At 39.1% G+C, this 27,156-nt stretch overlaps 3 protein-coding genes across 7 annotated transcripts in view; 2 read left to right on the forward strand and 1 right to left on the reverse strand.

Annotated features, from left to right (window-relative positions):
* Nucleotides 1–3,218, forward strand: part of LOC108167261 (tectonic-3-like) — an 18,539-nt gene extending 15,321 nt beyond the window's left edge. The window contains exons 5-7 of the mRNA XM_017310691.1: nt 1,095–1,268; nt 1,346–1,507; nt 3,162–3,218. Of these exons, the coding sequence (XP_017166180.1) occupies nt 1,095–1,268; nt 1,346–1,507; nt 3,162–3,218 (393 nt within the window). The remainder of the gene's footprint in view (nt 1–1,094; nt 1,269–1,345; nt 1,508–3,161) is intronic.
* Nucleotides 3,211–18,802, forward strand: atxn2l (ataxin 2-like). Of its 5 annotated transcripts, none has more exons than XM_008436781.2 (24): nt 3,212–3,413; nt 3,806–3,915; nt 5,846–5,885; nt 6,593–6,649; nt 8,077–8,148; nt 8,262–8,421; nt 9,097–9,218; nt 9,328–9,419; nt 10,140–10,388; nt 10,987–11,426; nt 12,561–12,647; nt 12,730–12,834; nt 12,980–13,060; nt 13,140–13,201; nt 14,182–14,534; nt 14,624–14,693; nt 15,220–15,354; nt 15,601–15,664; nt 15,991–16,151; nt 16,236–16,377; nt 16,732–16,841; nt 17,667–17,846; nt 17,916–18,084; nt 18,657–18,802. In XM_008436781.2, exons 2-24 carry the CDS (start codon nt 3,863–3,865, stop codon nt 18,704–18,706), a joined length of 3,054 nt encoding a protein of 1,017 aa, XP_008435003.1. In that variant the 5' UTR covers nt 3,212–3,413; nt 3,806–3,862; the 3' UTR covers nt 18,707–18,802. The 5 variants fall into 5 exon arrangements, with proteins under 5 accessions (XP_008435002.1, XP_008435003.1, XP_017166441.1 ...); XM_017310952.1 differs by having other exon boundaries at nt 3,809–3,915; XM_008436782.2 differs by having other exon boundaries at nt 3,212–3,386.
* Nucleotides 18,803–19,950: 1,148 nt separating this feature from the next.
* Nucleotides 19,951–25,580, reverse strand: LOC103481379 (protein ADP-ribosylarginine hydrolase-like). Its single transcript, XM_008436784.2, has 8 exons — nt 25,415–25,580; nt 24,073–24,187; nt 23,879–23,987; nt 23,164–23,262; nt 22,982–23,087; nt 21,954–22,220; nt 21,023–21,237; nt 19,951–20,349 (listed from the first exon to the last, which is right to left on the reverse strand). Exons 1-8 carry the CDS (start codon nt 25,420–25,422, stop codon nt 20,201–20,203), a joined length of 1,068 nt encoding a protein of 355 aa, XP_008435006.1. The 5' UTR covers nt 25,423–25,580; the 3' UTR covers nt 19,951–20,200.
* Nucleotides 25,581–27,156: the final 1,576 nt, after the last annotated feature.

Raw genomic sequence — 27,156 nt, forward strand, 5'->3', positions numbered from 1 at the left:
AGTCAGTCAGTCAGTCAGTCAGTCAGTCAGTCAGTCAGTCAGTCAGTCAGTCAGTCAGTCAGTCAGTCAGTCAGTCAGTCAGTCAGTCAGTCAGTTAGGAAAAAATGAAGGAAGGAAGGAATGAAGCAATGAAGAAAGAAAAGAAGGAAGGAATGAAGGATTCCCCGAATAAGATGTGGAAAATGACTGATGCGTACCGAGCCGTATCCCGGTGACTCTGTGGCGCCCAGGTTCTGCAGGGTCCGGATCCGACACCAGCAGCTCCTCCACTGATCCCTCCAGAACCGTCAGCCTGGGAGTGGACAGCAGCTCTGCCTGCAGGTAGAACAACTGGATCTGAGATTAAAGGATTTCACAAACATGAAAGAATCAAAGCAAAACTCCAGAAATGTTCCTGATGAGAGAATAACATGATGACATGATGTAAAGCTCAAAAAAGTACATTTTACTAAATAAAAGAAAAAAATTATCTTTGGACAACCCCCCAAAATTGAGGGGTTACTGCCCCTATAAGCCCTTTCTAACGTCTGGCCCAGCATATATATGTGTGTGTGTTGTAATGGAACATTTTATAATGTGCTCTTCACTCCTTTTGTGTTTTAGATTGTGTCTGATGATGAGATCATGTCTGCAGGATCTCATCATCAGATTGATCAAGCTGCTCTCCTATAGACGTCTACGGTGCCATAACAGCAGGGGACGTCGTTGATCCTGGAGACCAAGTGTTACTTCCCCAACGTAGAACTTATCTTCCCTCTTTAGCATGAAAGAACAACCCACTTTCCCTAACAATAGACAAACGGCCAGACCATCTGAGTTGGGCTCCACAGAATCCCTGATACATAACAATCAGGGATTCACACCTATTGGACAATCAAGTCTCTCTTCTCTGACCAGAACCTATCCACTGTTGGTCAGAGCAGACTTGACTCTATTTCTGTTCTCACCTTGCAAGGTTTTAATAAATTTCTTATTTCTTCTCATCCAGACTCTTGCTAAAGTAATTTTTTCCTCGACAGTGTGTGTGTGTGTGTGTGTGTGGGGCGAACCTGAATGAACTCTCGGTAGCGCTGCCGGTCCAACTGGGCTCTCAGCCCCCACACGGCTGGGCCTTTGCTACGATTCAGGACGGAGAAGTTAATCCCCGCCCAGTCTCCAGCTCGGCCGCAGAGCCCATCCAGAGCGTCTACCTCCCTCACCAGGTGACCCTTACCTACGCCACCCAGGGACGGGTTGCAGGACAGCACGCCTGTGAGGAAGAAGGCACAGTGAGATCTCTAGATGTTCACCCAGTCTCAATAAACCCATTCTTCGTACCGATTGTTTGTATTGTCTGTGTGACCAGGAGGGTCTCTGCCCCCACTCGGGCCGCTGCAGCTGCTGCCTCGGTTCCTGCGTGGCCCCCGCCCACCACGATGACATCATACCGCTGTCTGGAGAGCTGACTGGCTCTCCTGGAAACCAGGAACAAGACGCTCTGCACTGGGCGAAGCTTCTTCGTCAACATGTGAGACATACACCTGTCAAAATGGCTACAATCAGAGGCCCAATTATATAACCCTACATCTTCGAAAAGCAGAAGTGAAGCTTCCTGCACAACCAACAAGAATGCAGCAAATGGTTTCTGGTCGGTAAGACAACAAAAAAGCACTTGTGTTTTCCAGCAGCCATTGTACAGCGCATAGAGCGGTAAGACCAGCTGACCAAACATGCTGGAGCTCAGCTGGGGTTGCTAGGTAATGGCGCAGTTCTGACTGGGACTTAAAAATTAGGAGGTTTTTGAAACACCTAATTTTCTGGGCACCAAAAAACAATAACATATTGTCAGAAAATATCTGGGTGTTTTTTTAAGTGCTTGGGTTGTTTGTAGAAGCAGCAGAGATCCAAGTGAAAGTACAAAACTTGAAAAAAGTCAATTTTCATAAAAGGTTTCCTTTAAATGCAATGAAAATACTCTTTTTTCAAAAGTTAGTTTTGCACTTTTAATACACAATGCTAACATTCAACATTCTTTTTTTAAAAATATGAAATATTTGACTGGTAATGTTTATATCAACATTTAGAAGTGAAGTGGGGAAAATTTGTTGATACATAATGCTGATAGGGTATTTTTTTATGTATATGTGTGCCCAGGATATACTTCAATCACCTGGGAAATACAAGATTGTTATAGTATTTCTATGGAAGAGCTGAAAAAGAAAAAAACTAAAGAATTCTGAGATCTGAATTCAGAAAACAAAGACAGAATTCTGACTTTTTTCTCTCTATTCTGAGATGAAAAGCCAGAAATCTACCATAGAAAGTCAGAATACTGTTTTATTGAATGCTGAGTTTAATGTCCGAATACTTCAATTTCAGAATTTATAATTTTTTTCTCCAGAATTTAGATTCTTTCAAAACAGATTGGAATTCTGATATATAAAGTCAGAATTCCTTTTTTTTAGTGCTCTAATCCACTTCCGTATTAAACCTTTAAATTGAAAGTGGCAAAAGTGGATGTACATTTCTGACAAATCTTACAAACAGAATCAGTTAATAATGAACTGGAGCCACAATATTAGCACTTTGTTGGTACAAAGCTCACATACATAAAACTAGTATTGGTAATTCGCTTCCATATTTTGTAACTTTAAGAACATCCACAACTAACATTCACTATTAGGCATTACAGGTACTTACAGTTAGCCAACCAGAAAATAAAATCGTTGATTTGCTTACTGTATAACTTGAATCCAACAGAAACGAAGACCAAATCAGAAAAAAAGGCTTCTTTAATGTGAAACCCCAGCTACATTACACAAATGCTCTTTACGGAGGCTGCCATGCTGTTTGGAGCACAGCGCCGTAATACCTGTCGTATAGGCGCACGCACAATTTTTTTGTGTCTATTTTGTATCATTTAAAATCAATTTAGAATTTATTCTTGAAATTGGAGAAATTGAGTAAAAAAACCTGCAACTTAATGGGCAAAGGTGGAGGGAGAAGATAGAATCGAACATTATCAAATGGAATAAAATATTGTAAACAAATAAAGATAGGTAGTGTTTGCCACGTGTACATTACAATACATAAATTTTTGTTTTTATCACCTGCTATATACCTGTATAGATCAAAGCGTGGATTAATGAACTCGTTGTTCTCTCACCCGTACGTGAAAAAAGCACGTCAACGCCCCCTCCCCCTTCCAGCCGGTTTCCAGTCAGCCGCGCGCGGATTGAGTCAAGTGAGCCTACCGAAAGGTGGTGTTGACCGACCGCAGCAGGTTTTCTCCGAGAAACCTGAACAATTTCAACCTTCTGAGGCGACTGACAGTAACGTCAAGCCCTTAGTTTGTAACGGAAGAGCCAGCGGTGCCGAAGTTGAGGCGACAGGACAGAGGGAAGAAAGTAAATCCCGGAGGGAAAGCGTCCGAAGTGAGCCTGAGGATCAAAGCTAATGCTAACTTAGCCTGCTAAATAATTACATGGAAGCTGTTGTTTTTTTGAGTAGTTGTTTGTTTTTTACGTAACTCAAGGGGTTACAAAATAGTTGGTAACCGAGAGGTTTAATTTATATGTTATAATTAATTTTATTTCCAACGAGGTTTGCCTCAACACTGTAGGCCACAGGCGACTGGTGTTGAGTAGCTACAGTGGCCGGGGTGTTTTTTCGAGGTTACCCCGGCTCTTCTCTCTGTAGGGCAGGTGATTTTGCTAAAGGTAGTTTTGGCTTTACACCAGCTTCTTTTCGGGAGATTTCAGTTTTATTAAGTTAGCTCAAGCTTGGTACTGTCTAAGGCTTGTGCTTCGCAATGCTGAAACCCCAGCAGCAATCCGGCTCAGGCGGGAGAAAGGCGACTAACGGAACATCAGGGCCCGGCGGTATGTCTTCCCCAGTCAGCGGCATCAACAGCGGCGGCCGGACACCGGCTGGAAGGTGAGCGGGCGGGGTCTCTCTGGGTAGGACAGTCCGGGGATTGTCCCGTGCGCGCAAGGCCTACCGGTTAAAGCACCCTGCTCAAAGGGGGCGTGACTTGGACATAGAGACTTTGTCTTATCCAGTAGGATTCGTTATATTATGATGGGCAGAATCTATGGACCAATAAAAATGCTGTTTGTTTTATATAGCCGAATCAGTGAGGTGGGTCCGACTTTGTGAAAACAATAAAGAAGCATTAAGGCTATGCAAAGTTTAGCTGGCCTGTCAGTGCAGAAAATCTGACTTGTCGTTTCGATATGTCGTAGTTTTGTTTTCGTCTGCTGTCGTTATAATTCTGTAAGTTATTAACGGTGCAGAGACTCCGGCATATATGAATCATGTCGTTAGACGTTTGTTGACTGAAGTCTTTGTAGCTTCGTCTTTGTTTTGTAACCTTGTGTGTAACCAGTAGCAGCGATAAAATTACATTTTATTTTAGCTTACCTTCTTTATTCTTAGCAATTTCCTCATCTGAATTGATCCTGATGCTTTTGTTAAATGTCTCAATAGAAATTTTATTTCGTTAATTATTTTAATCTTAAAAGGGAAAAAAATACGTCAGTGTTTCTCTCTTAGACGTGTGCAAGTGAAAGCCTAGTACCAGGTATATTACGATTTTTCATTGTCATATATTAAGAAAAAATATTTGATTTTGAAATATTTTTGCCAAAAATCAAAATAAAAAATTGCACGTTTGTTGTTGAGAGATTGCCCCATAGCAATTTCTAGTTTTCTTGCTAGTTTTGATCAATAAATTTTTTGTGTGTTTTTGAAAGGGCTATGACACATTAAACAAGACAAATGTGTTGGAGGTTATTTCATGGATGTAGGGATTTTAAATCCAATTAAAAATGAAAGATTTATAAGATTGTCTTTTCTTATTTATGTCAAACTGAAAATAGAAGATCAATGCACAAGCAGATTGGTGCTTCTCTTAGAAATTAAGACAAGAAGATTTTTAACAAACAAAAACGCTGGTTTATTTATAAAACCTTGACAAGTTATGTTTCAGAATCACAAAAAATTACTTTAAAAAATATGATCTTTGGTGGTTGATCTAACCTTTTAAAGAGGTTAAATGTAAATAGCAGATGATAATGATTTATCAGTCCCTTCAGACAGCCTGAATGTCTTAGGTATTAGAAACAGTAACAAAGAAACAAACAAAATCAGTTGGCATTTTTTAAGTAATAACAAAAAGGTAAATTGTGATATAATGGGATACATAATAAAACATGCTCAGGTATCAAATCAGTTAAGTTTTCAAAACACAAAAACAAAAAAGATGGTTTTTCCAATTACATTAAACATGACTGTGTTAAACTTGACATAACTGATAATATTGAAGGTGTTTTGACTTTACATTATCAATAGAAATGGTTGAAACGCTGACCTAATGATGGAGGATAATATAATAAATTAAATAACTGGCAGCAGTATTACTGTGATAGTAATATTGTAATGTTCAAGTTATTTAGAAAAAAGTAAATATTTCTTACTTTTAAAGTATATCTACAATTTAAAAACAGCTTAAGAGTTCAATCTGCCCGACAGCCAAAGTTTTTAAAGTCAATATAATAGTTTATCTTTGAAAATAAGATAAGAATACTTCCATTTTTTTTTTTTTTAAATCAAATCATTTATTTTTATACATGTGGAAAGATTAACAGGATACTTGCAGTACAGCTTCTTTTAAGGAAATAGAGCGGAAATCACAGAACCAGGGAAAACTGACCAGCATAAGTCATTTATCTTATTTGACCTCTCATGAAAATACTTCAATCTTTACAAATTGCTACATTTATGTCCGCAGTGAAATAACAGCAGCCCGGGAACATAAAAAAGTGACTCTTCTTCTAAATAGTTTTTTAAATTCTGTTTCTTGCAGGAATCGTTCCTCTGCAAAGCCGTCGTTTCAGTCCTCTCCTGTAAGTATACCAAGCACAAAAATCTGCTTTAGCTGAAGAATTAATGAAACAAAAACAAGAACAGCATTTAAATTAGAAGGATTCTGTTTTAACTTCAACAACAGGAAAATATTCCTTTAAAACTTTACATGATTTTCAGTATTCAGGTTATTTTAATTATTTTTTATATGGGATTAATTTATAATAAATGTTTGTTTTTTTTAAATCACTTTACAAAACTAGTACTAGATGTTATTTATATGCATACTATATAGTTTTATTTTCACAGCAATCCAGTCATTTAAATAGATTAAAAGTTCAAATCATAATTTCTCATTTGATTCAAGTCATAAAAGATTTTAATAAACGGAAGTTGACTTCAGGTTTTCTCACTTATCATCTGTGACTTGATTTTTCTTTAAATTATTCACTTGTCTTTAAAATGGATCAGAATTAAATACATCCCAGGATGTCAACATGACCAACTCAAAGTTAGTTAATATTTGTATAATTTAAACTGATTAAAAAACTTTTAAAATCTCTTCTTTTTACAATTATTTTTACTAATGTAGATGTACTGATGTTTAAAGTTTTCAGTCTTATTCTGCACACCACTTTGTGATCTGTGTCTTTTAAAGCTGGTGTATAAATAAATATTTCTCTGGTTTATGTGTCAGGTGTGTGTGAAACTCTCTCATGATGCGTACCTGTGTGTCTCCTGTGTACAGGTGTTTGAGGGCGTGTACAACAACGCCAGAATGCTTCACTTCCTCACAGCTGTAGTGGTGAGTCAGTCATTTGGGTCTTTGTCAGGTTTTCCCCCCCCAATTAGTCTGGAAGAATTACTTCCTTCAGTTTGTGTGACTAAGTAAAAACATTAGAGGTCAAAGACAACCAACATTTTTCCATGGAAGGATTGAATGGTGATAAGTCACACCAGTATATCTAAAATTAGCAACAATATTGCTTTGAATATGAACATTAAAACCTCAGTTCTGTCGCCAATACCTTCACTAAGGTGTGTTAAATGGCATTTATAAACACATTTATTCCTGTTATGGTGGAGCAGCAGCTATTAGAGGGGAGACGAAAGACGAGGAAGCAACAAAAACACAAAAAGTTATTTTATAGTGTCATTAAGCCACTTGTGGGTTTGGATATGTTGGGTCACAGTGAAACAGAGCTGATGATGATGATTCTACACATTATGTGGAAATCCATTTACTTTCCCTCAATGTTTAATCTTGTTCATATTTGGCAGGATAAATATGAAATGGGATTGAAAATGAATAATAAATAGGAAGGAATGACATTTGTCTAAAATAAAACGTCTAAAAAAATCACTTCATATCATCAGGGGTGGGCGATGTAGGCTTAAAGTTTTACCACAATATTTATTGGTACTATTCTGAAAACAATTTAATTGTCTAAACAAACTATTATTGCCACATTTTACAATTTAAGGTAATTGTACAACTATAACAAGCAATTATACCCCCATAAATGTAGAATAGAATATACTATATTTATTGATCTTCAAAGGGAAATTGCTTATTCACTGACAAGCTGCTCCATCTAATGTATTAATAATACAAATATAACCAGAAGAAATAAAGTTTATAAAATATATACATCTAAGACTGATGTAAGTAATTCAGTATGACTGAATATAAATAAAGAACAAGCATGCACATGCAATTATGTTAATCTATAAATGAGTGCAGAGAAAATTAGATTTAAGTAAATCTTTAAATATAGTTCTGCTCTTGAAAAACATCGATTCTTATTTGTAATGCGCTTCTTTAAGACATAAAGAAGTGATGCATTTACTGCTCATAGGATCTGCATTTAATTATGTTTTCACATTTAAATATCAACAAACTGTTAACAACAACAAACTCTTAGAAGAAAATTGTTAAAATAACAATCCCACCAATATAAACAGGTGTGGGGGTTTTATTTTTAAAATATTATAATTGAAATTTTATTGATTTTCCACTTATGAACAGTTTAAAAATGTTTAGCCAGATAAAAAATGAATATCTGATCATGTGAAACCAGGTTGGAAAAGTTTTTAAAATATTTCTTCAAGTTGCATCATATTTCTCCTAATACTCTTTATACACAGGATGCTGCATAATAAATGTGCCAATTCTTCTGTAATAATCTGTTGATATAGGATGAATTTTGGAAATAAAATGTTTATTTTCAGGGTTCCACCTGTGAATTAAGAGTGAAGAATGGCAGCATGTTTGAAGGCATTTTCAAGACACTCAGTTCTCGGGTAAGACGCTCTTAAACACCATAAATTTAATCAGATTGAAATGGGAGCTTCGATTCAGTTGTTAGCTTCTTGTGCGTATCGGCTCTGTCCTAATATTTCTGTTTGCTTCCCAGTGTGAGCTGGCTGTGGACGCTGTACACAAACGCAGCGAGGAAGAGGGCTCGTCATCTGCTCCGCCACGCAGTGAGGACATTACTGACACAATGATCTTCAGCCCAACAGATCTGGTTACAATGATTTGCAGAGACGTTGACCTCAACTACGCTACCAGAGGTACGAACATTATAGCTTTTATCTGGATTAAATGCTACAAATTATTCTTTCAAACTTCACAATTTGAGCAGTAAGGATTATATTACTTATTCATGCTATCCCCCCCAAAAAGCATTAACCTCTGTCTGTCTGTTACAGACAATACGAAATATGTAAAGAAAGATCAACTTTTCAAATGTTTTTTTATTTAATATTCAATAATTATTACATTAATTTATTTTTAACTGCTTCTGATTTTAGATGACCATGATTTCTGTGGTGGAAAAATTTATTATCAGATAATGTATTATGGCTTTATTACCAGATAATAACATTTTTCATAACAATCCAGTCTTTCGATTAATCGTCTCAGCCCGTTTGTTTTGTCTTATCACATCCCACCTGCTGAACTTCCCAATCATACTAAGTTATATATGATTGGTCAGAATAGAGCCAAACTGCTAAACTTCCTGAAGCCAGAAAACATGTTATATAGTTTGTTGGAGGAAGTATGAACAGCTGGACCAAAACGCTGAACTCCTACCAACATTATTTTCTGATAACATGGAAAATAAAACCACATGTTGCAACTCCTCAGTCATTATTTCCCTGTGAACTCGTAATAGTCCTTCCTCTCTGTGTGTTTTTTTTGTTCCCCAAATAAAAATCGTGACTTTGTGTGTTTTTGACTTTCAGACACCTTCACAGACACGGCCATCAGCTCCAGTCGCATTAACGGAGAACATAAGGAGAAGGTCCTACAGAAATGGGAGGGAGGAGACAGCAACGGAGAAAGCTACGATCTTGAGAATGATGCAGTAAGATGTTTTAGAAACCAGAAACACCTCATAAAATGGGGGATTTCTGCTTCCCATCCCATAAAACGCTGCTTGGGTTTTTATTGTCTCCTTGATTCTTCCTCTGCAGTCCAATGGCTGGGATGCAAACGAGATGTTTCGCTACAATGAAGTAAAATATGGAGTCACATCTACATATGATTCCAGTCTCTCCATGTATACGTAAGTTCATATGATTCATGATAAATTTGTATTTAAGAAGGATTTTACTGTAGTTATAAGTTTTATTCAGGATCAATAAAATAATGATTCTTATTGTGTTTAGGTGTAAATAACTTGGAGCTGACGCAGAGCTAACAGAAACCTGACAGAAATATGATAAATGCTGTTTATTTCCTTTGCACTAATTCAGTGGGGATAAAACTTTATCTTTTATCGTATACTTGCATTAATCTGCCAATATTAATATTATATTGACTGAAAATGGTGTCAAAATGACAATATTATAGTTTATTGCAATAATTTATGGGACAATTTATTGTGCAGAAAGATTACAGGCCTTATATTCTATTATTAAACATGCTTTTTGTGTTCTCTCTAATTTTGTATTGGATAGGACCACATCTGTCTAATGATTTACTGTTACTCTGATAATTAATGATAATAATTTGTTATGTGTATTTTTTTAAATCAATCCAAATGTAATTTTCAATCTTGGTGTCTTAAATTTCTGAGGGAAACATGCAGAAAGTTTTATTTCTGCAAAGATTTACAAATCCCTTTTCTGAGAATAATGTGACAAGCTTCATTTGTCTAATTAAATTATGAAATGTTTAAAAATAGTGAGCTCTTAGTTTGTCATTGAGCTGCTTAAGTAGAAAAAATATTTTTTGGCTCATGAATACTTTGCTGCAGCTCTAAACATTTCTTCCGTCCTCGCAGCGTCCCGCTGGAGCGGGGCAACTCCGAGGTTTATCGGCAGAGGGAGGCGCGCGCCGCCCGCCTGGCCAACGAGATCGAGTCCAGCCCCCAGTACCGCCATCGCGTCGGCTTGGAAAACGACGAGGGCAAGTCCGAGGAGGAGAAGTACAGCTCCGTGGTGCGAGACGGCAGCGATCGCGAGAAAGGTCGCGAGAGCCCCCGAGACAGAGGCAGCGAAAAAGGCAGAGACAGTCCTGGAGCGAGCAGCAAGTAAGACCGGATCTCCATGAAATGTTCATGTAGACCAGGGGTCACCAACTCCAGTCCTCAAGGCTACCATCCCGCAACTTTTAGATTCACCTCTGCTCCAAAATGTCTGAATTTCCTCACCAGCATTCATTCCTCTCTGAAACAGGCTGGAAACGAGCAGTTTATTTGATCCAGGTGTGTTTGAGCAAAGACGCATCTAAAAGTTGCAGGATGGTAGCCCTCGAGGAATGGAGTTGGTGACCCCTGATGTAGACGTTAAGCAAACATGCTCATTATGTTGTCCCTAATAACTTTACCGCTGTACTAGGACCTATTTTAATAATCTATTATTCTGACGATTAATCTTTCTTCATTTAAACAACTAAATTTTAATTTATCTAACTTCACCTTTTCTGAGTCTGTATTCCAAAGTTACAGATTAATCAATTACTAAATTAGTTGACAATTATTTCTATAATCGATTAATCACTGTTAATGCGATTAATTGGCACTACTGAGATCAGATATGAAATTATGTGAAAGGATTGACATTTGAAATGCCGCACCACCTGATTTTGGTTGTTTTTAGTACATTTCTGATGTACTTCCTGTTTCTCAGAGAGGGAAAGTACATTCCACTACCTCAACGCCAGAGAGAGTTGAACCGAGACCGACCCGAGAGAGGTCCCGGTGGGCCGCCACCACACAGTCGACTCGGCGGAGGGTACCGGCCCACTCCTTCATCCTCGTCTTCGCCGAGACCCCAGCTTCCTTCGGCTGCTGGACCCCAACCCGGAGTCTCTCCCTCGGAGAGAAGCAGCCCTCAGTCGAGTAGAGTCGGTGCATACGCTGCCCACCATGCACAGGGAAGTCCGAGCCCAGGTTCCGGTCCGGCGAGCCCGTACACGCCTGCCTCTCCTGGGGGGTCAGCAGCCACCCCAGCCTCTGCTTCTACTGCCACGTCTCCATCCAGCCCCCCCGCCCCCCACGGACATCCTGTTCCTCACTCCCACTCACACCCGCTGTCTCTGTCTGATACTGGCAGGCCTGTTAATGGAGGTAAGACAGGCTGTCCGTGCCTCCTTAAAAAGTCTTAAATTAAGGCTTTAAAATCATTCAAAGTTGGCCTTGAATACATTAATCACAGGACTTTAATTTTGTCGCAGCAGGAATATTTGATCTTGTGAGACTTCACTGTCAGGCAAACATTTGAGTCAAACATAATCATTATGTTCTGTGACTCAAGGTAGCTGCTGCTACTGTTAACTAACTGCTAATATACCCTATCTGGCTAGCTTTTTCATGTCTATCATGGGTAAAGTGTAAACTTATTGCCTGTTGACTAATTTGTGTTGTGATGCAGCTTTTAAATTTAAGAAATTGTCTTAAATTCATGTACCTAATACTAAGGCCTTAAAATGTCTTAAATCTATTTTAAAAAATTAAGTTGGCCTTACATAAGTCAGTCATAGGTCTTAAATTTCATCATGGCAGGATTATTTTATCTGTAGTTTTTTTTTCCTCATTATCATTGCGTTCTGTGATTCAAGGTTTGCTTCTTATGCTAACTAGCTGCCAATATCCCCCAGCTAGCTAACTTTTTAGTGTCCATGTGTAAATTGTAAATTTATCACCTGTGGATTCACTCCTGTTGCCAATTTGTACGATCTTGTACTGCAGGTCTTAGATTTAATTAATGGTCTTAAAAACTTAAATTTATGCATCTAAAACTAAGGCCTAAAAATTTTTTGTAAAAGAATAAAAAAAATCAAGTTAGCCTTAAATAAGTCAATCACAGGTCTTAAATTTTCTGTGGTGGGAGGATGATTTAATCTGTAGTTTTCTTTTCACGTGGGACTTTTCTGTCCGACGAATGAGTGCCACTCTATTTGAGTCACCTGCGTTCTGACTGCTGCTGCTAACTAGCTGCCAATTTATCCAAGCTAGTTTGCTTTCCTGTGTCTATCATGGGTAAAGTGTAAACCTCTTTTGCCAACCCATGCAATGATGCATTCATTCTGCTAAAAATCTCAACATTACTATGTAACATATTTTCTTTTATACATGTTTGTCTTTAATTTTTTTTAAAGTCTTAAATTTGTTGGTGAAACCCTGCAAGAATTAAATCGCTGATTGTTTCATCTGCTGCCTCACTAATTTGAGTAGCTGAGCAAAGTTTTTGTGTCTTATCAGTTTCTGCTGGAACATCTCCTAAAGCCCAAAGACCTTCACAGCTGAGTCGGACAAATCGTGTTCCAAACCCACTTTCACAGTCCACAGGTAACAATTCAAATTCAATAAAACTTGGTTCCCTTGCAGCGTTTTAGCCGGACTTACCGTGGTGTTTCTGATGTCCTTGCAGCCACTCGTTCTCCTAAATCAGCCTCTTCCCAGGACTCGCCTTTCGTAGACGTCTCTGTTTCCGCCCAGAAGACGTCTGGTCCCGCCCCTCTCTTCACTGTAGATGGTAAAGGCTCCCAGCCGGCTGTCTGTTTTTGTTCCTGCTCACCTGGGTTTTATAGAGTCTACAAAATCAATCCTGCAGTCGCAAAAACTTTAATTCAGGATAGTTTTAGAGCAGATTTGATTTCTATTTATTTTTGCCTTTGCAGTGAATGAGATCCTCGGTGCAGCTGCTAAAGAGCGCTCTGCAGAAAGCCCCGGCAGCACAGAGGACGGCAAAAGCAGTAAAGGTTTGTGAGCTTCGGACATTTAAGGAAAATTCATCGGTTTATTAAACGGCTGCTCAGTTTTTCTGTTTTCCTCCATTAGCTCCTTCGGTTCAGCAAAGATCACAAATTGAAGAGCTGCGGAAATTTGGCAAAGAATTCAGGGTAAGCCTGTTTATGTTAAGTTTGTGTTTTTAAAAAATGTATTAACAATTATATTGATCTAGACTTTAATTCAAAACATTAGTCCTGTCCAGAGGTGGGCAGAGTACACAAAAATAGTACTCAAGTAAGAGTAGCACTACTTCAACATATGGTTTACTCAAGAAATTACTCAAGTACTGAGTAACTGTCATCATTTAATACTTAAAAATTACATCCTCAGATGGACAAAAATATAAAATGAAGTGGGAAATTTTGGTATTTTAATTACAAAACGACAAAAATTCATATAAGTAACAAAATCGGGCAAAATATTATTTTTCCAAATGAGTTTCTTTGAATAAAAACTTATGAACTTTAACAAAAACAGCAGCTGTGTGTGTCTGTGTCGGGTGAATTTTTGGTTAAAACATGTTTGTTTTTATTCAGTGGGTAGAAAATACAGAAATTTTACTCGAGTAAGTGTAAAAATATTTCATAATATGATTACTGAAGTAAAAGTAAAAAGTACAACATTGTAAAAAATACACCTAAAAGTATATATTTTTTTAGTTACCGAAGTAAATGTAATTCAGTAAATGTATCTAGTTTCTTTACTTTAAAAGCTACTCCTACAAAGTGAATAAATAATTTATTACTCCTGGCATAACATAGTTTCTGCATTACCTCGTTGACCAGTTAGGAAGGTAACCTGTCACATTCATTCCTCTGTTGTTTTTAACTCCTTTCCCAAAGTTGCTTTGATAATTCATGAGGTTTTATCCTCAGTGATTATTTATGTGGTTTTAGTGTAACTTGAAAATATGAGTACATAGGTGATACTGTGTCCTAAATTGGATGAAATAAGGTTTTGTAGATATTTCAAGCTATGTGCTCTTGGAACATTTGTAGATAAAAAAAATTTCCTGACCTCTTATTGACTTCTTGAACGCAGACACAGTCTTAAGATTTTCACTTTATTATGACCTAACTCTGTTTTCCAGCTCCAGCCCAGTGGAGCCAACTCCAGCTCTCCCAGCTCTCCGGCAGCAGCAGCGCCTCCTCCGGTCGGTGAGGTGACCCAGACAGGTGCAGTCAAGCCTCCGTCAGACACCCACCCACCCTCAGAGCCCAAACCTCAGCCTCCAGCTCCCAGCCCCTCCCAGTCCCAACCTCAGCATTCACCAGCTCCCTCTGAAGAGCCCACCAAGGACGCCACAACGCCACTGGGTACCGCTGCTGCTTCCACAGCTCCCATTCCAGACAGGCAATCACCAGCAACCCCTCAGCCGGCCAGGACCCCGGGATCAGAGGATGCTAGGTCTGAGTCAGGAGAGCGTACTGATGGTGTGGCAGAGTGAGTTTCAGTRGCTGTGAATGGTTGAGGGTATTTTTTCTGCACGTTCACATCCCTGTTGATAAATAAAATCATTCTCTGTCTTTCAGTCAAGTGAAGAAATCAACTTTAAATCCAAATGCTAAAGAGTTCAACCCAAACAAAACTCAGATGCCCATGGTAAGAAAGTTCATCCACATTATCTCTTCTAATTGTTTATTAGAGGATTATATGGAGATACTGTTGAGATTTGATTGATGTTGATAAAAACAGTGGTTGAAACGATTAATTGTGATTAATCGATAGATAAAATGAGTGTCAAGTAATTTAGTCATCAGTTAATCATTAACTGGAGTATATAGACTCAAAAAGTAATTTGCTGAAAGTGCAATTTAGTCATAGAAGTTAAGCCAAAACGGTACAAAAATGATTAATCAACTACTAAATTAGTTGACTATTATTTCAACAATTGATTAACCACAATTAATCTGATTATTTATTCCACCCTAGTTTTATTCCCTTTATGCTGATGATATTTTACTTTTTACTTCAAAGCCTCAACTTTCTTTACCATCCGTTTGAATCTTTTTCAGGTTATTATCTGAATTTGCTCAAAAGTGAAACTCCTGATATGTAATTTTAAACTACAAACTTGGAGACATCTTAAAAAAATCATCTGTTTACCTGATTATTTGCTTTATTACAGACAAAACCCAACACTGCACCGACCCCGCCTCGTCCAACTCCTCCAAGCCCGGTGGTCCTGCAGCATCCTGGCGGGCAGGGACCGCTCTACAATACGCCCTACCTCTCCTACGTGTCACAGATCCACCCTGTACAGGTATAAACACGCATCACTGAGCGATTTCATCTGGCAGAGTGACAAATATTCAAACATATTTATAGTTTTTTGTAAAAAAAACAACATTTTTTTGTATTTTTTGGGTAAGAATGCAAATTTGATTTAATCTGATGAAAATTAACACTTCTTTTAAACACATGATGCAGTTTATGGGACATAAGTTGGGATTTTATAGTAAAAGTAGCAACAATTTAGTTTTCATCGACCTGTTTACTTTTCCTTCAGGCTCAGCCAATGTACCAGTACCCAATGTCGACAGTTAACCAAGGAAAATACCCCAGGGGCAAAGGTAACTGCTCTTATTGTCTCACCTGAGTAAACTTGTATTGCCACACTTCCAACATTTTCATTTTAAAATCAGGGAATGATCAGATTTTCTTGCTCCAGTGACTGAGTGCCCCATCTAGTCAGCTTTGATCAAACTCCAGTTTGTTTGCCTACAAAGTCCCGTTAATGCATCAAACTGGTTTGTTTGGCTCAGTTCAGTGTGAAAGCAAACCCCACCAGCTGGAAATATTAACAGATGTGGCCACTGTGGAAGACTTGGTTTGACTATCAGGTGTGAAAACACCGTAGAAGTTGGTGAGATTTATCTGAACGTTTTCTCCTCTGCAGTGCCGACGCGGCCAGAAACATCACAGATGCTGCAAGCTGCTGCATCAGCAGCTGGAGCCCCTCTGGTGGCGTCTCCGTACCCTCCGTCGTACCTTCAGTACAACCCGCAGCAGTACAGCCAGCAGCAGGTCATCCAGGCCATGACGCCATACCCTGGACAGGTACGGCGCTACATAAAGGCCTTAAATGTCCTTCACCGGGCGGCTGGAGGTAACGGCCTGAACTCGTTTGCTTCTTCTACGCAGCCCATGTACTCCATGCTGCAGGGCGGAGCCAGGATGATAAGTCAGGGCAGCGGCCCCCACCCCCAAGCCCTCGGCCCGCCCGGAGGGCCGCAGTTCTCCACGCAGGGAGAGGGGCCCCAGGGGCCGCAGCAGGGCATCTATGGTGAGTGGGGCTGGGTTTTCAAGTCGGGACATCTCGGCAACAGGCAGTTTTTTTCCCCATCACTTTTAAGTTTTTTCACTATAACAAAATGGAACCAAACTAAACCACCAAACAAACAAAAATAAAACATGTCTATTAAACCAAAACCTGGATTTAATAAACATATTAAATTAAGTTCTTGAGTAAACTCAAGAAATTAAGTAAATTCGAGTAATTTACTCGAGTAATTTCTTGGACAACTTCTCTTACTTGAGTGAAGTTTTGGATATTCTTCCCACTTCGTAACAAACATCGAGCCATTCAAGTTCTTTAAAGAAAAACCATATTTGTGACGGCCTTTCTGTTTGTGTGCAGCGCCGCAGTCCTTCTCCCATCACTCGGGCGCCGTCCATCAGCCGCAGCCTTCCAGCACCCCGACCGGCAACCAGCCGCCCCCACAGCACGCTGCTCCCAGCCCTGGGCAGGTACCACATCCAGAAATAACCCTTTTTTTCATTTTCACTGGGTTTTTTTATGAGACTGTGACTTTAAATATGCAGCAGAATTAATTAGATATTTTAGAGTTCAGAAATTTGATTGACGTAATTTTCCAAGGCGAGAAAAACTTTTGGAAACGTAGGAGAGGAAAGTTGCAGCTTTGAAACAAGACTTTACAGCAGAGACACAACTTTATTTTTCTTCTGTACCCCATTTTTCACTTTGCTTATTTTTCTTCCATCCTTTTGTGACTTTATCTGTCCTTTCATTCTTTTTTTCTTTTATATTTTCTTTCTTTCATCATTACTTTTGTTCACCCTTTTCTTGTTTTCAACTCATTTCAACATTTTAGTTTTTCTTTCTTTCCGTCATCTGGTTCTATTGTCCGTCATTTAGTTCTTTCTTTTGTCTTTGTTTCTGTTCACCCTTTTATTATTTTTTTTCCCTGTCTTTCTTCCTTTTTTCCTTTTATCTTTTCATTCATCCTTTCTTACGGCTGTCATTTGCTTCTTTTTTCATCCTTTTTTTTTTTTTTTGTCTTGTTTTTGCAGTTTCATGGTCCAAATCCTGACGAGTGAAAAATCTGTAAATTTATTGTGAATTTTGTTTTTTAAAATGTTCCAGAAATGTAATTTCTGGATGTATTCTGGAGTTTCCCAGCAGCTCTCTGTCTGTTAGTATTAATAACTTGTTCATTCGAGTCGATAGATTTAAACTCTAGCTCCGTCATGCTGATATAAGCGGTGAGTTCTGAGTGGCGGCCTCATCTTCAGACGTCCGGGTTCAGGTTTTCTCGCTGTGTCTCGTTGCAGAACGCCCAGTCCGGCCCGCAGCCTCAGTCCTTGTACCACTCAGGTCCGCTGTCGGCTCCCACTCCGCCCAACATGCCGCCGGGCCACACCTCCCCGCAGGGCTCCTACCCCATTCAGGGCTACAGCATCCACAGCCACCAGGGCCTCCCGCCTGCCTACACTCTGGGCCAGCTGACACAGGTACGTCTCTGCCTCCTGCCCGTCCTGCTCTACTTGGGCGGGATCTAAGCTCTCTTTGGCTCCCATCAGGCTCACGTTCAAGGAGCGATGGCGGGTCCTCACCACTCAGGCAGCCACGGCCAGCCGCAGCTAGTGATGCTGCAGACGCCGCAGCAGGGACCGGGCGGCGTGCCGCAGCACCCGCAGCACGGGCCGCAGCAAGCACCGCACCAGCACTTTTACATAGGACACCCACCAGGTAGCCACTGTCGTTCAGATACACTGCAGTATCGTATTCGTCATGACAAATATGATACATTTACGTTTAAAAACTCAGAAACCTTTCGGTTAATCAATAAATAAATAAATAAATAAATACATTTCAGTTAGTGTGAAAAAAAAGACTGAATTATTTTTCAACTCTTTTCTGTTTTTTTTACAAGGGCATTAAAACATATCGGTAAATCCAAAAACACGATTAAATGAAGTCAGGTTTGTACAATGTAACATTACATTGTAGATTTAAAAGTAAATTTATGCAAAAATAAAACTCTGAAATTGTGAGATCAATTTCTCAAAAAACTTGGAATTTTCTGAACTTGAAAAAAACTCAAATTTGGAGATTGTCAGATATTTTCTAAAATTTACAAGAAAATTTCCAGGATCGAAAAGTCAAAAGTTTTCTAGAAAAATGCTCGGATTTTTCAGAGTTTCTAAAGTCAAGAGTTTTTGACTTTTGAAACTCAGAAAATCTTTTTACGTGAATTTCCATGATCGCAGAATCGCGATTATACCGGCGATCTTAACGGATTGTGTTGTTCTCCTGCACAGCGATGCAGGTACAGACGCACCCCGCCTCTTTCCATCCACCTGGAAACTAAACGCCTCCGTCCCATCCTCCATGACGTCCTGGTCCCCCCTCCCCCACTTCCTGCTGGACCTGCGGTCCAGGACAGAACAACCCAGAACTGACAGAATCACACAGAGGAGAGACGACGACACAAATTTCTCACGGCACCTTACTCTTCTGCTGTGATGTTGCTCATCGGCGAGAGCGTCTGCCCAGTCGAGGACATGTTTATTACTGGTGACGATGAAGATGAGAGGACAGCCGCAGCTCTTCCCTCCACCTTCTTCCCCGCTTTTTTTTTTTTGTTACCCTGGACTGGGGAAAGAATCAGAAACAGGCGGGGGTGGGGGCAGCTGCAGACGTTTTTTTTCTCTTCCAGACATGTTTTTAAGCCTTGTGAGGTTTTGTATTTACCACAACACGAACGGGAAACGGACTGATGTAAAAGATTGAGAGCGTGACAGAGGAGGGAGGTGAAGACGTGAGGGGACTTTTAGCAAAAAAATTTTTAAAACTCAATCTAGTAGTGAAAATCTGCCCCCTTTGCCCTTCTTCTCTCCTGTAGGAAAATATAATTAATAAAAAAAAATGGACAAGACAAAAAAAAGTTTAAAAACAATGACTAAAAAATAAAGTTCTCTACTCAACTACTGTCTTTTGTTTTTATTTTACTTTCTGCTGTAATGATGCAAATGTTCCCCAAAACAATTAATCGGATTAGCTGCGAGTAATATGTTTAATCGTGATTAATTGGCTCAATTGTGAGTGATTAATCGTCATTACTCGCATTTATCATGAGTAATCTGATTAACAAACGTATACATTTTGCATTTAACTTGGAAAAAAAACAACTTTGCAAATATATACTACCCAGTACTGCTGTAGTGATAATTTTATACTTAATCTGGTTAAAATTCTGCCAAAAATAATTAATTCAATTGATAAGATGGTAAAATAATAAACACCTAAACAGTATTGATAAATCAAGCGGGAAGAGCTGACCTTATCATTTAAAACATTTTTTTCAACTGCAGATTCATCTATTCACTAATATATATATTTTTGCCTTGAACATGTTACTGCATTTAAGGCAAAAAAATATTTTCTATTTTAAAAAGGATCTATTTGCATCTTTTAATGTCTAATATTGTATGAAAGGCTTAAGTGGTTGAAAAAATGGCACATCCTGTAGATCATTCAGATCAATCGATTAATCATTAGAATAATTGATTAATCAGTTACTAAAGTAATATCGTTACAATACATTAGTCCGTGTCAACTTTGTGTTTTGCATCTTTGATCATTTGTCTTTATTCAGGTAGACTAAATTAGGTAATTTCCTCCACTGTTATCTCAGGAATGGCCACCAGGGGGAGCGCTCTAAACACAAGCCAGGCTGTTGTCACCCATGAGGAAAACGAGTCTGGGTTACTGGGCCAGGCTTTTCCCTTCAGGCTGAATTGACAACACACTTAGTGGGTCGATGGGAGCTCTCCGGTTCGTTGGCCCGGTTTCTGCTGCTGTTTTAGTGTGAGAGGGCGTAGAGTTGTTCGGCGCAGCGCTCCAGTCGGTCGCGGTACTCCAGGTTGCTGTAGTTGCCTTCGGGGACCCCCTTGGTTCCGTACAGGAGACCCCAACAACAGGCGGCGATCACCGCTGTGCTGTCGCTGTCACCTTGGCAGAATCAAAGAGGAAGGTATAAGCAAGTCGTTTTACTTCGCAGTAGTAGGGATTAAAGTTATTAAGTAAAGTTGATTGCTCTTATCGATCGACTGATTGGTTGGTTGAGCGGCCATTTTTTAAAAACTGAGTTTTTCTTTTGTTTCAAAATGGCCGACCGTCTTTCCGTAACATGCAGTGCTAAATTTTTAAAGTGCATATAAACATTTTGGTGTTAAATACTGATTGAATAAAAAGAAAATGGTGGTATTCTCACATTTTTAAATTTAGAAAGCTTCTTTTCTATCATGCTAAGGTTCCTGTTATGTCTTCTGGTATCCAGTCCTCGTCTTCATAGCGGATCACAATTTTGGTTGAAAGTTGCTCCATCATTCATCTGCGCGCTATTGATAACTTGAGTTTATCGAGTGTTTATATTTCAAAACGGCGCTGCATCAAGTGTATTTTGCATCCACACCGGACTCTGTTTGGACCGTAAAACGGCAGCAGCAAAAAGCTCAACATATGCAGAACTAGCCAAACTAAACTCTCATTATCTAAGAATAATTTTGTGCAAAAAAAAAAAAAAAAAAAAATATATATATATATATATATATATATATAATGAAAATATTTTGTAAAGCCCACAGGGCACCTGTAATGTTTAACTCTACATTTTCTAACTGACCTCCATGGAAAGCAGCTCTGTTCATCAGCTCCTCCCAGTCGGAACCGGCGCCCAGTAAGGCATCCAGCGCTATCATGGGAGCATCGTGGCCGCTGCGTCCCGCCCAGCCAGACAGACTGAAGCTCTTATAGGCCTCGTCCCGCTCAGCTGGGCCGAAGGACGGGGGCCAGAGCAAAGGGCCCACTCCGTTAGAGAGGCCCCTCAGGTCCAGGTACCTGAGGATGGAGGCAGAGCATTGATTGATAGCCATCTAATCAATTAACTTTATCTATCAATCAATCAGTCGTCTGTCAGGCTGGACTTTAGTATTCTCTGCAGCTGGACTGAATCTAACAGGGACATTTGGCACAAAATCATCTCACCATGTTATTCATTCATTTATAAACGTCTCAGTTTCAAACTAAATATTTTATTAACAATCCACACAAAATTTTTAACTCTTAACTTGTTAAATATTGACGTACCGTTGAGCTAACTAAATACTTAGTTTGAAACTAAAGATTTAGCCAGCTGTATTTAGCTAAATATTTAGTTTTCAAAACAAATATTACATTACAATAATATTAAATATGAAATATTTAGTTTTATCAAATTTTAAAACTAAATATTTAGTTTGAAAACTAAATATTTAACTTGAAAACTAAATAGCTAGGTATTTAGTTTGTAAATTATTTAGTGAGTTAACGACATTTAGTTTGAAGGTAGAGATTTAGCTTGTTAGCTAAATATTTAGCTTGTTAAACATATTTAACAAATATTTAGTTTCAAACTGTGACATGTTAAGAATGAACAACATGGTGAAAATGTTATTAATTTAACTTATGACACTAAATAACTCAAATTTCTGATTGTGAAACTTACCAAACAGCGGCCTATGAACCTTTCACATAGATGAAAAGGTAAAATTAAAACATATTTTATTGTTTCTCACCACTGCCACTTGTCGCAGAAGTAGCCCCAATCGCGCTCCGTCTCGTCCACGGCGAAGCCCCGGCCCTGGACGATGGTCCGCGCCACGGGGCAGGCCTCGTTGATCAGGCCCAGGCCCCAGGTGGTCATCGGCCGCCGCTGGACGGCGTAGGAGGCGAACAGGGCCGACGCCACGGCCCCCAGGAAACCCGTGGGGTGCGGATGGGTCATCCTGCCCGTCTCCACGGCAACGGCCACGAGCGACAACAACTGGTCAGGCTTCGGGTACCTGAAGCAGGAGACGTGTCTCAAATTATCTTTTCACAGAGTCAATTTCTTTCAATTAACTAATTAAAGATCAATTTTAAATGTTTATGGCTCTGCTAAAGGAAAATTCTGTTTCCTGGAAAACTGAATTTTTTTTGACAGATTTTGAACCAGATTAAGGTAAAATTGAGGAGTTCTGGGTAAAACATCCATCCATCCATTTTCTTGCACCCTTTTTCCCTCAGTGGAGTCGGGAGGGGTGCTGGTGCCCATCTCCAGCCAACGTTTCGGGCAAGAGGCAGGGTACACCCTGGACAGGTCGCCAGTCTGTCGCAGGGCAACACAGAGACACACAGGACACACAACCATGCACACACACACTCACACCTAGGGGCAATTTGGAGAGGCCAATTAACCTGACAGTCATGTTTTTGGACTGTGGGAGGAAACCGGAGTACCCGGAGAAAACCCACCATGCACAGGGAGAACATGCAAACTCCATGCAGAAAGACCCCAGGCCGGGAATCGAACCCAGAACCTTCTTGCTGCAAGGCAACAGCTCTACCAACTGCGCCACTGTGCAGCTTATCAAATTAGTTGACGATTATTTCAATTAGCGATAATCACAATTATTGATTAATCGTTTCTTCCATATTTGGAATTAAGCTGAAAAAGATGAAGATTTTCATTTATTTTTCACCAGTATGAGCCACGCCTTGTGGGTTTGTTGTTTTAAAAAAACAAAATGAAACGGGCTGAAGTCAGCAGGACGAAGCGTCTTACTTCAGACCGATGCACATGGACCGCATGGCCGCGCCGCAGCCTGTACCGTCTGGGTTATACGGCACTCTGTAGCCCTCTTCCTCCCCTGGCTTCAGCTGGGAAACGCCTTGAAGAGCACATCACAGCTGCACATCTATCTTTCCAAACAGCAGATTTTATTTAATTTTACAAACAAAACATACCCAGAATGCTGGAAGGGCCGGGTTTCCTCCCGTCCATGTCCTTCATGGCTTCCACATACCGACCGGCCACCTCATGCAGGAGCTCCTCCCCTGTTTTCCCTAAAATAAATGCCACAATTTTCAGACTTTAAATAATTAGAAATACAATTTTTAGAGCGCTTTCTGGACACTCAAATCTAGAACTCATCTGATTGGACAATTAAAAATCCCCTGTTTTCCCTAAAATAAATGCCACAGTTTTCAGACTTTAAATAATTAGAAATACAATTTTTATAGCGCTTTCTGAACACTCAAATCTAGAACTCATCTGATTGGACAATTAAAAATAGGTCAATTTAATTGTCCATTTTTAATTTTGGTCTTAAATAGAACTTCAATTAAACTGCAACTCCAGACAAGATTGGGAATTATATTTAACACTTAAGTTGAGGAAAAACATGAGAGATTGTGGTAGGTTTCTAACAATTATTTAATAATCAGTTATTCTAATGATTAATCGATTAATCAGATTAAGATTTTTTTGTTTATATACAATATTAAAATGCATGAAAACCATAATGAAGAATTTATATACCATTTTTTAAAGTAGAAAATAAACTTTTCATTGCCTAAAAGGCAATAGCAATAATATACAGTATTATTATTGACAATTATTTGAATAATCCATTAATCCAATTAATCGTTCAGCTGTAGTTTGTGGGTTTGTTGACCTCACCTGTTGCCAGTCCTTCAGCTGTTGCCAGGTGTAGAACAGTGTCGTCGCTCACCGGCCAATCAGGAAGCTCCACCTTGATGTTCTTCAAACCGCCGAGCTCCTGCAGCTCCTACGGGGGCCAGAAGAGGACAAACATCATGAAGTTTTTCTGCTTCAAGATCAGCTCCTGAAGATGCAGGATTTAGTTTCCTGACTTGGTGAATAGCTGGTCCGGACTCATTATACTCCCAGAGCTGGTTCCTGTAGCCCAGAGCATCACCGGCACCACTCAGCACCATGGCCGCCTTATAATGCTCCACCGTAGCAAATCTGAAGGGAGAAACGAGGGAGAAAGAGAAACGATCCTGGACCCTTAACTTGGTTATGCTGCTGTCAATCCACAAACCTTTCTAAGAGAAGACATCTTGTATTTCTAATAAGATAAAATAAACGTGTCTCTCGTATACAGATTAGAAAAGCTAAATTTAGCTAAAATGCTAATGTTAGCTAAAATGCTGACAATAGCATGTGGGGTGTAAGTAGCATGTTGACTATCATTGACTTGTTCAACTTAGCAGAAAACTGTGTAAGTAAAACTTAGCTAAGAAATTAGCTAGCTAAAATGATGCCTATTTTTGAACTTTGTTTTAATTGTAAAGAAAGGATGAAAAAAGTGTTGGCTATTACTAGCATTTTGACTATCATTGACATTTCATTCAGTATAAGTTTAGCGTTCATATCAAAACTAGCTTAAATGCTATTGTTAGCATGATAGCTATCACTAGCATGTTGATTTGCTGTGGCTATGGTCAGGTGGAACCATAGACAGCAAATCCTAAAAAACAGCTTCTTTTTAGATCTTTAAGACCCGACTCCATTGACTTGTACAAAGATGTGTTTTTTCTTTTTCTTTTGTTTTGTGCTAACTCCAAAAACCATGGTCTCAAAATAACAATATTATCACAATTTCTGGGGCAATTTAATGTCCAGCTAAAAATATTTTTTGTGACATGCCTAGTGATAACTGAAAATGTTGTTTATTAGAAAGTTAGAACATTACACAAGATCACAGAAAATTATTTTTAATTCAGAAATGTTATGACTATCATGGAGACTCTATAAGAAGGCTGATCTCCTCCATGCCACGCTGCACTGATGCAGTGGTTCATGCAAAAGGAGCCCCAACCAAGTATTGAAAACACATACAGTGTAGTAGTTTCAATGGGCCAACATTTCTATACAAAAATTTTATTGATCTTTGACATTTTTGGACAAAATAAATAACTTTTCTTGTAGCTATTCTATAAATTCTGTGAATTCAACTTTCTAACATTTATTGCTAAAATAAATAGAGTTCTCGGATTTCCTGGGAAACACCTGTGCATGATATTCCTCCAAAGTGGGTCAGTGGTTATAAATATGTTTATTATGACGTGTTACGCTTCTTAGCATATAAATAAGCGGTGATTCAATAAAAAGTAACTGTCTGGCTTTGTTAGAGGGTATTGCACCGGTTCGGTATCGCACAGAAACGCCGTTATACAGCATCAGCCTCACCGGTCCATTGTAAAGCGTCCTTCCCGGAAATCAGACCTCACGAGGCGGACATTCAGATTAGTTGCCACCGAGGCCGCGGTGCTGCGGTCAAACCAGGCTTCGCTTCGGAACAAACGGTCCAGCCAGCCCCCCACGAGCCTTTTTCTATGGCGCACGAGTGCTCAGTATTACGGTAAGCACATTTACCGCTTATTTTCAAAATAAGAGCCTGCTTCCGGGGCTTCATTATTTTCCCCACGTCTAACCAAAAGCAAATATTCATTATAATCTTTAATGACACACAATGACGCTTTCTTTTTCAGAATTTAAAATCTCCTCTGATTACGTACTGTTCCTCAAAATGTTTTATCCATGTAAAATTAAAAATATTACTCTAATCAATTGCGCCACTAGATGTCACTGTTTCATCATGTCTGGAATTTCAAATACTTATAAAGTCAATATTGTCATTTTTTGAGGAGAAAATATCTGAATACATTCAAGAAGTACATGTTATGGGATTAAGAATGTTTATTTTGATATTTGAATACCGTAATATTTAATTGTCCCTCAAATCTAGTAAACTACAACTTTTTTGCTGCAGAAAGGAACTCATCTCACAAATTTCTTGGCTCTTCTTGGTAATCTAATCTGTATTTCAGCATAGAAAGAATGTAAAATTGATAAATAGTATAGAAAAACATTTGACAAAGTTTTTATAAAATACATTTAAAATGGAGTTTTAAATATGCATACACATATATTTACTACAGTGTGTTCCATCATTACAGTGTGATTATATGGTGTTTCAGGATCTGAATAATTTATGTAACTAAACCATAAGAAAATTTTAACTAAGCAAATATTTTCCACGAAAATACCAATAAAACTTTTATTTTCCACATAAAATAGTTTGACGTTGAAAGTGATTCATATAGTTAAATGATTAAAATAAGCTGTAATGTTATTTTTCATAAACTACATTCGCCGTTCTTCAACTTTGCATCATACTCAACTGACATTGAGCTCGTGTGAAATCTTTACCTAATCTACTAGAACTCAAACATCGTTTTGATAATACTGGAAACCATCATGATTTACTGGTCACCAGTGGTGAAAGTAGTTGTGTCAGGATGGGGTGGTAGGTGATGGTGAGGAGAGACGCTGAGACCCAGATAAGATGAGGAATATGATGATTTTAATGAATAAYAAAGCTCAAACAGTCCAGGAACAGGCAGCACGGCAGAGAGTAGCACACAGCTAATACCGGTAGCAACTGATAACTAGAGACTGAAAACAAGAGCTAAGCTAACCAGGACTTATCAGTTCTACTGGAGAGCAACAACTCACATTCAACGTATGTAGGACAGCAATAGACAAGGATCCGACGAAGAACAGAGACAACAGGTGAGACTAAATACACATGGGGTAATCAAGGGAACGAGACACACCTGGGAGACAATCAAAGGGGAAGACGCAGAGACAGGACTTACAGGGAACAGAATCACACAGAAAAACTCAAAAATAAACACAGAGAAACATGGATCATGACAGTACCCCCTCCTCAAGGGGCGGCTACCAGACGCCCAACAGAAAAGTCCAAAAACAAAAACGACCAGAACATAACTGTGTTATGGGTAATCCTCAGAGCCATGAGGATCACCGACGAGGAGCTTGTTTTATGCCAGAGACTGACTTTACCTCCATGCCCGTTGTGTGAAATGCAGATGGAGAATTAAAGAAACAGCTGATGCCAACTTGAG

The sequence above is a fragment of the Poecilia reticulata genome, linkage group LG19, assembly GCF_000633615.1.
Source record: "Poecilia reticulata strain Guanapo linkage group LG19, Guppy_female_1.0+MT, whole genome shotgun sequence".
NCBI lineage: Eukaryota > Metazoa > Chordata > Actinopteri > Cyprinodontiformes > Poeciliidae > Poecilia > Poecilia reticulata.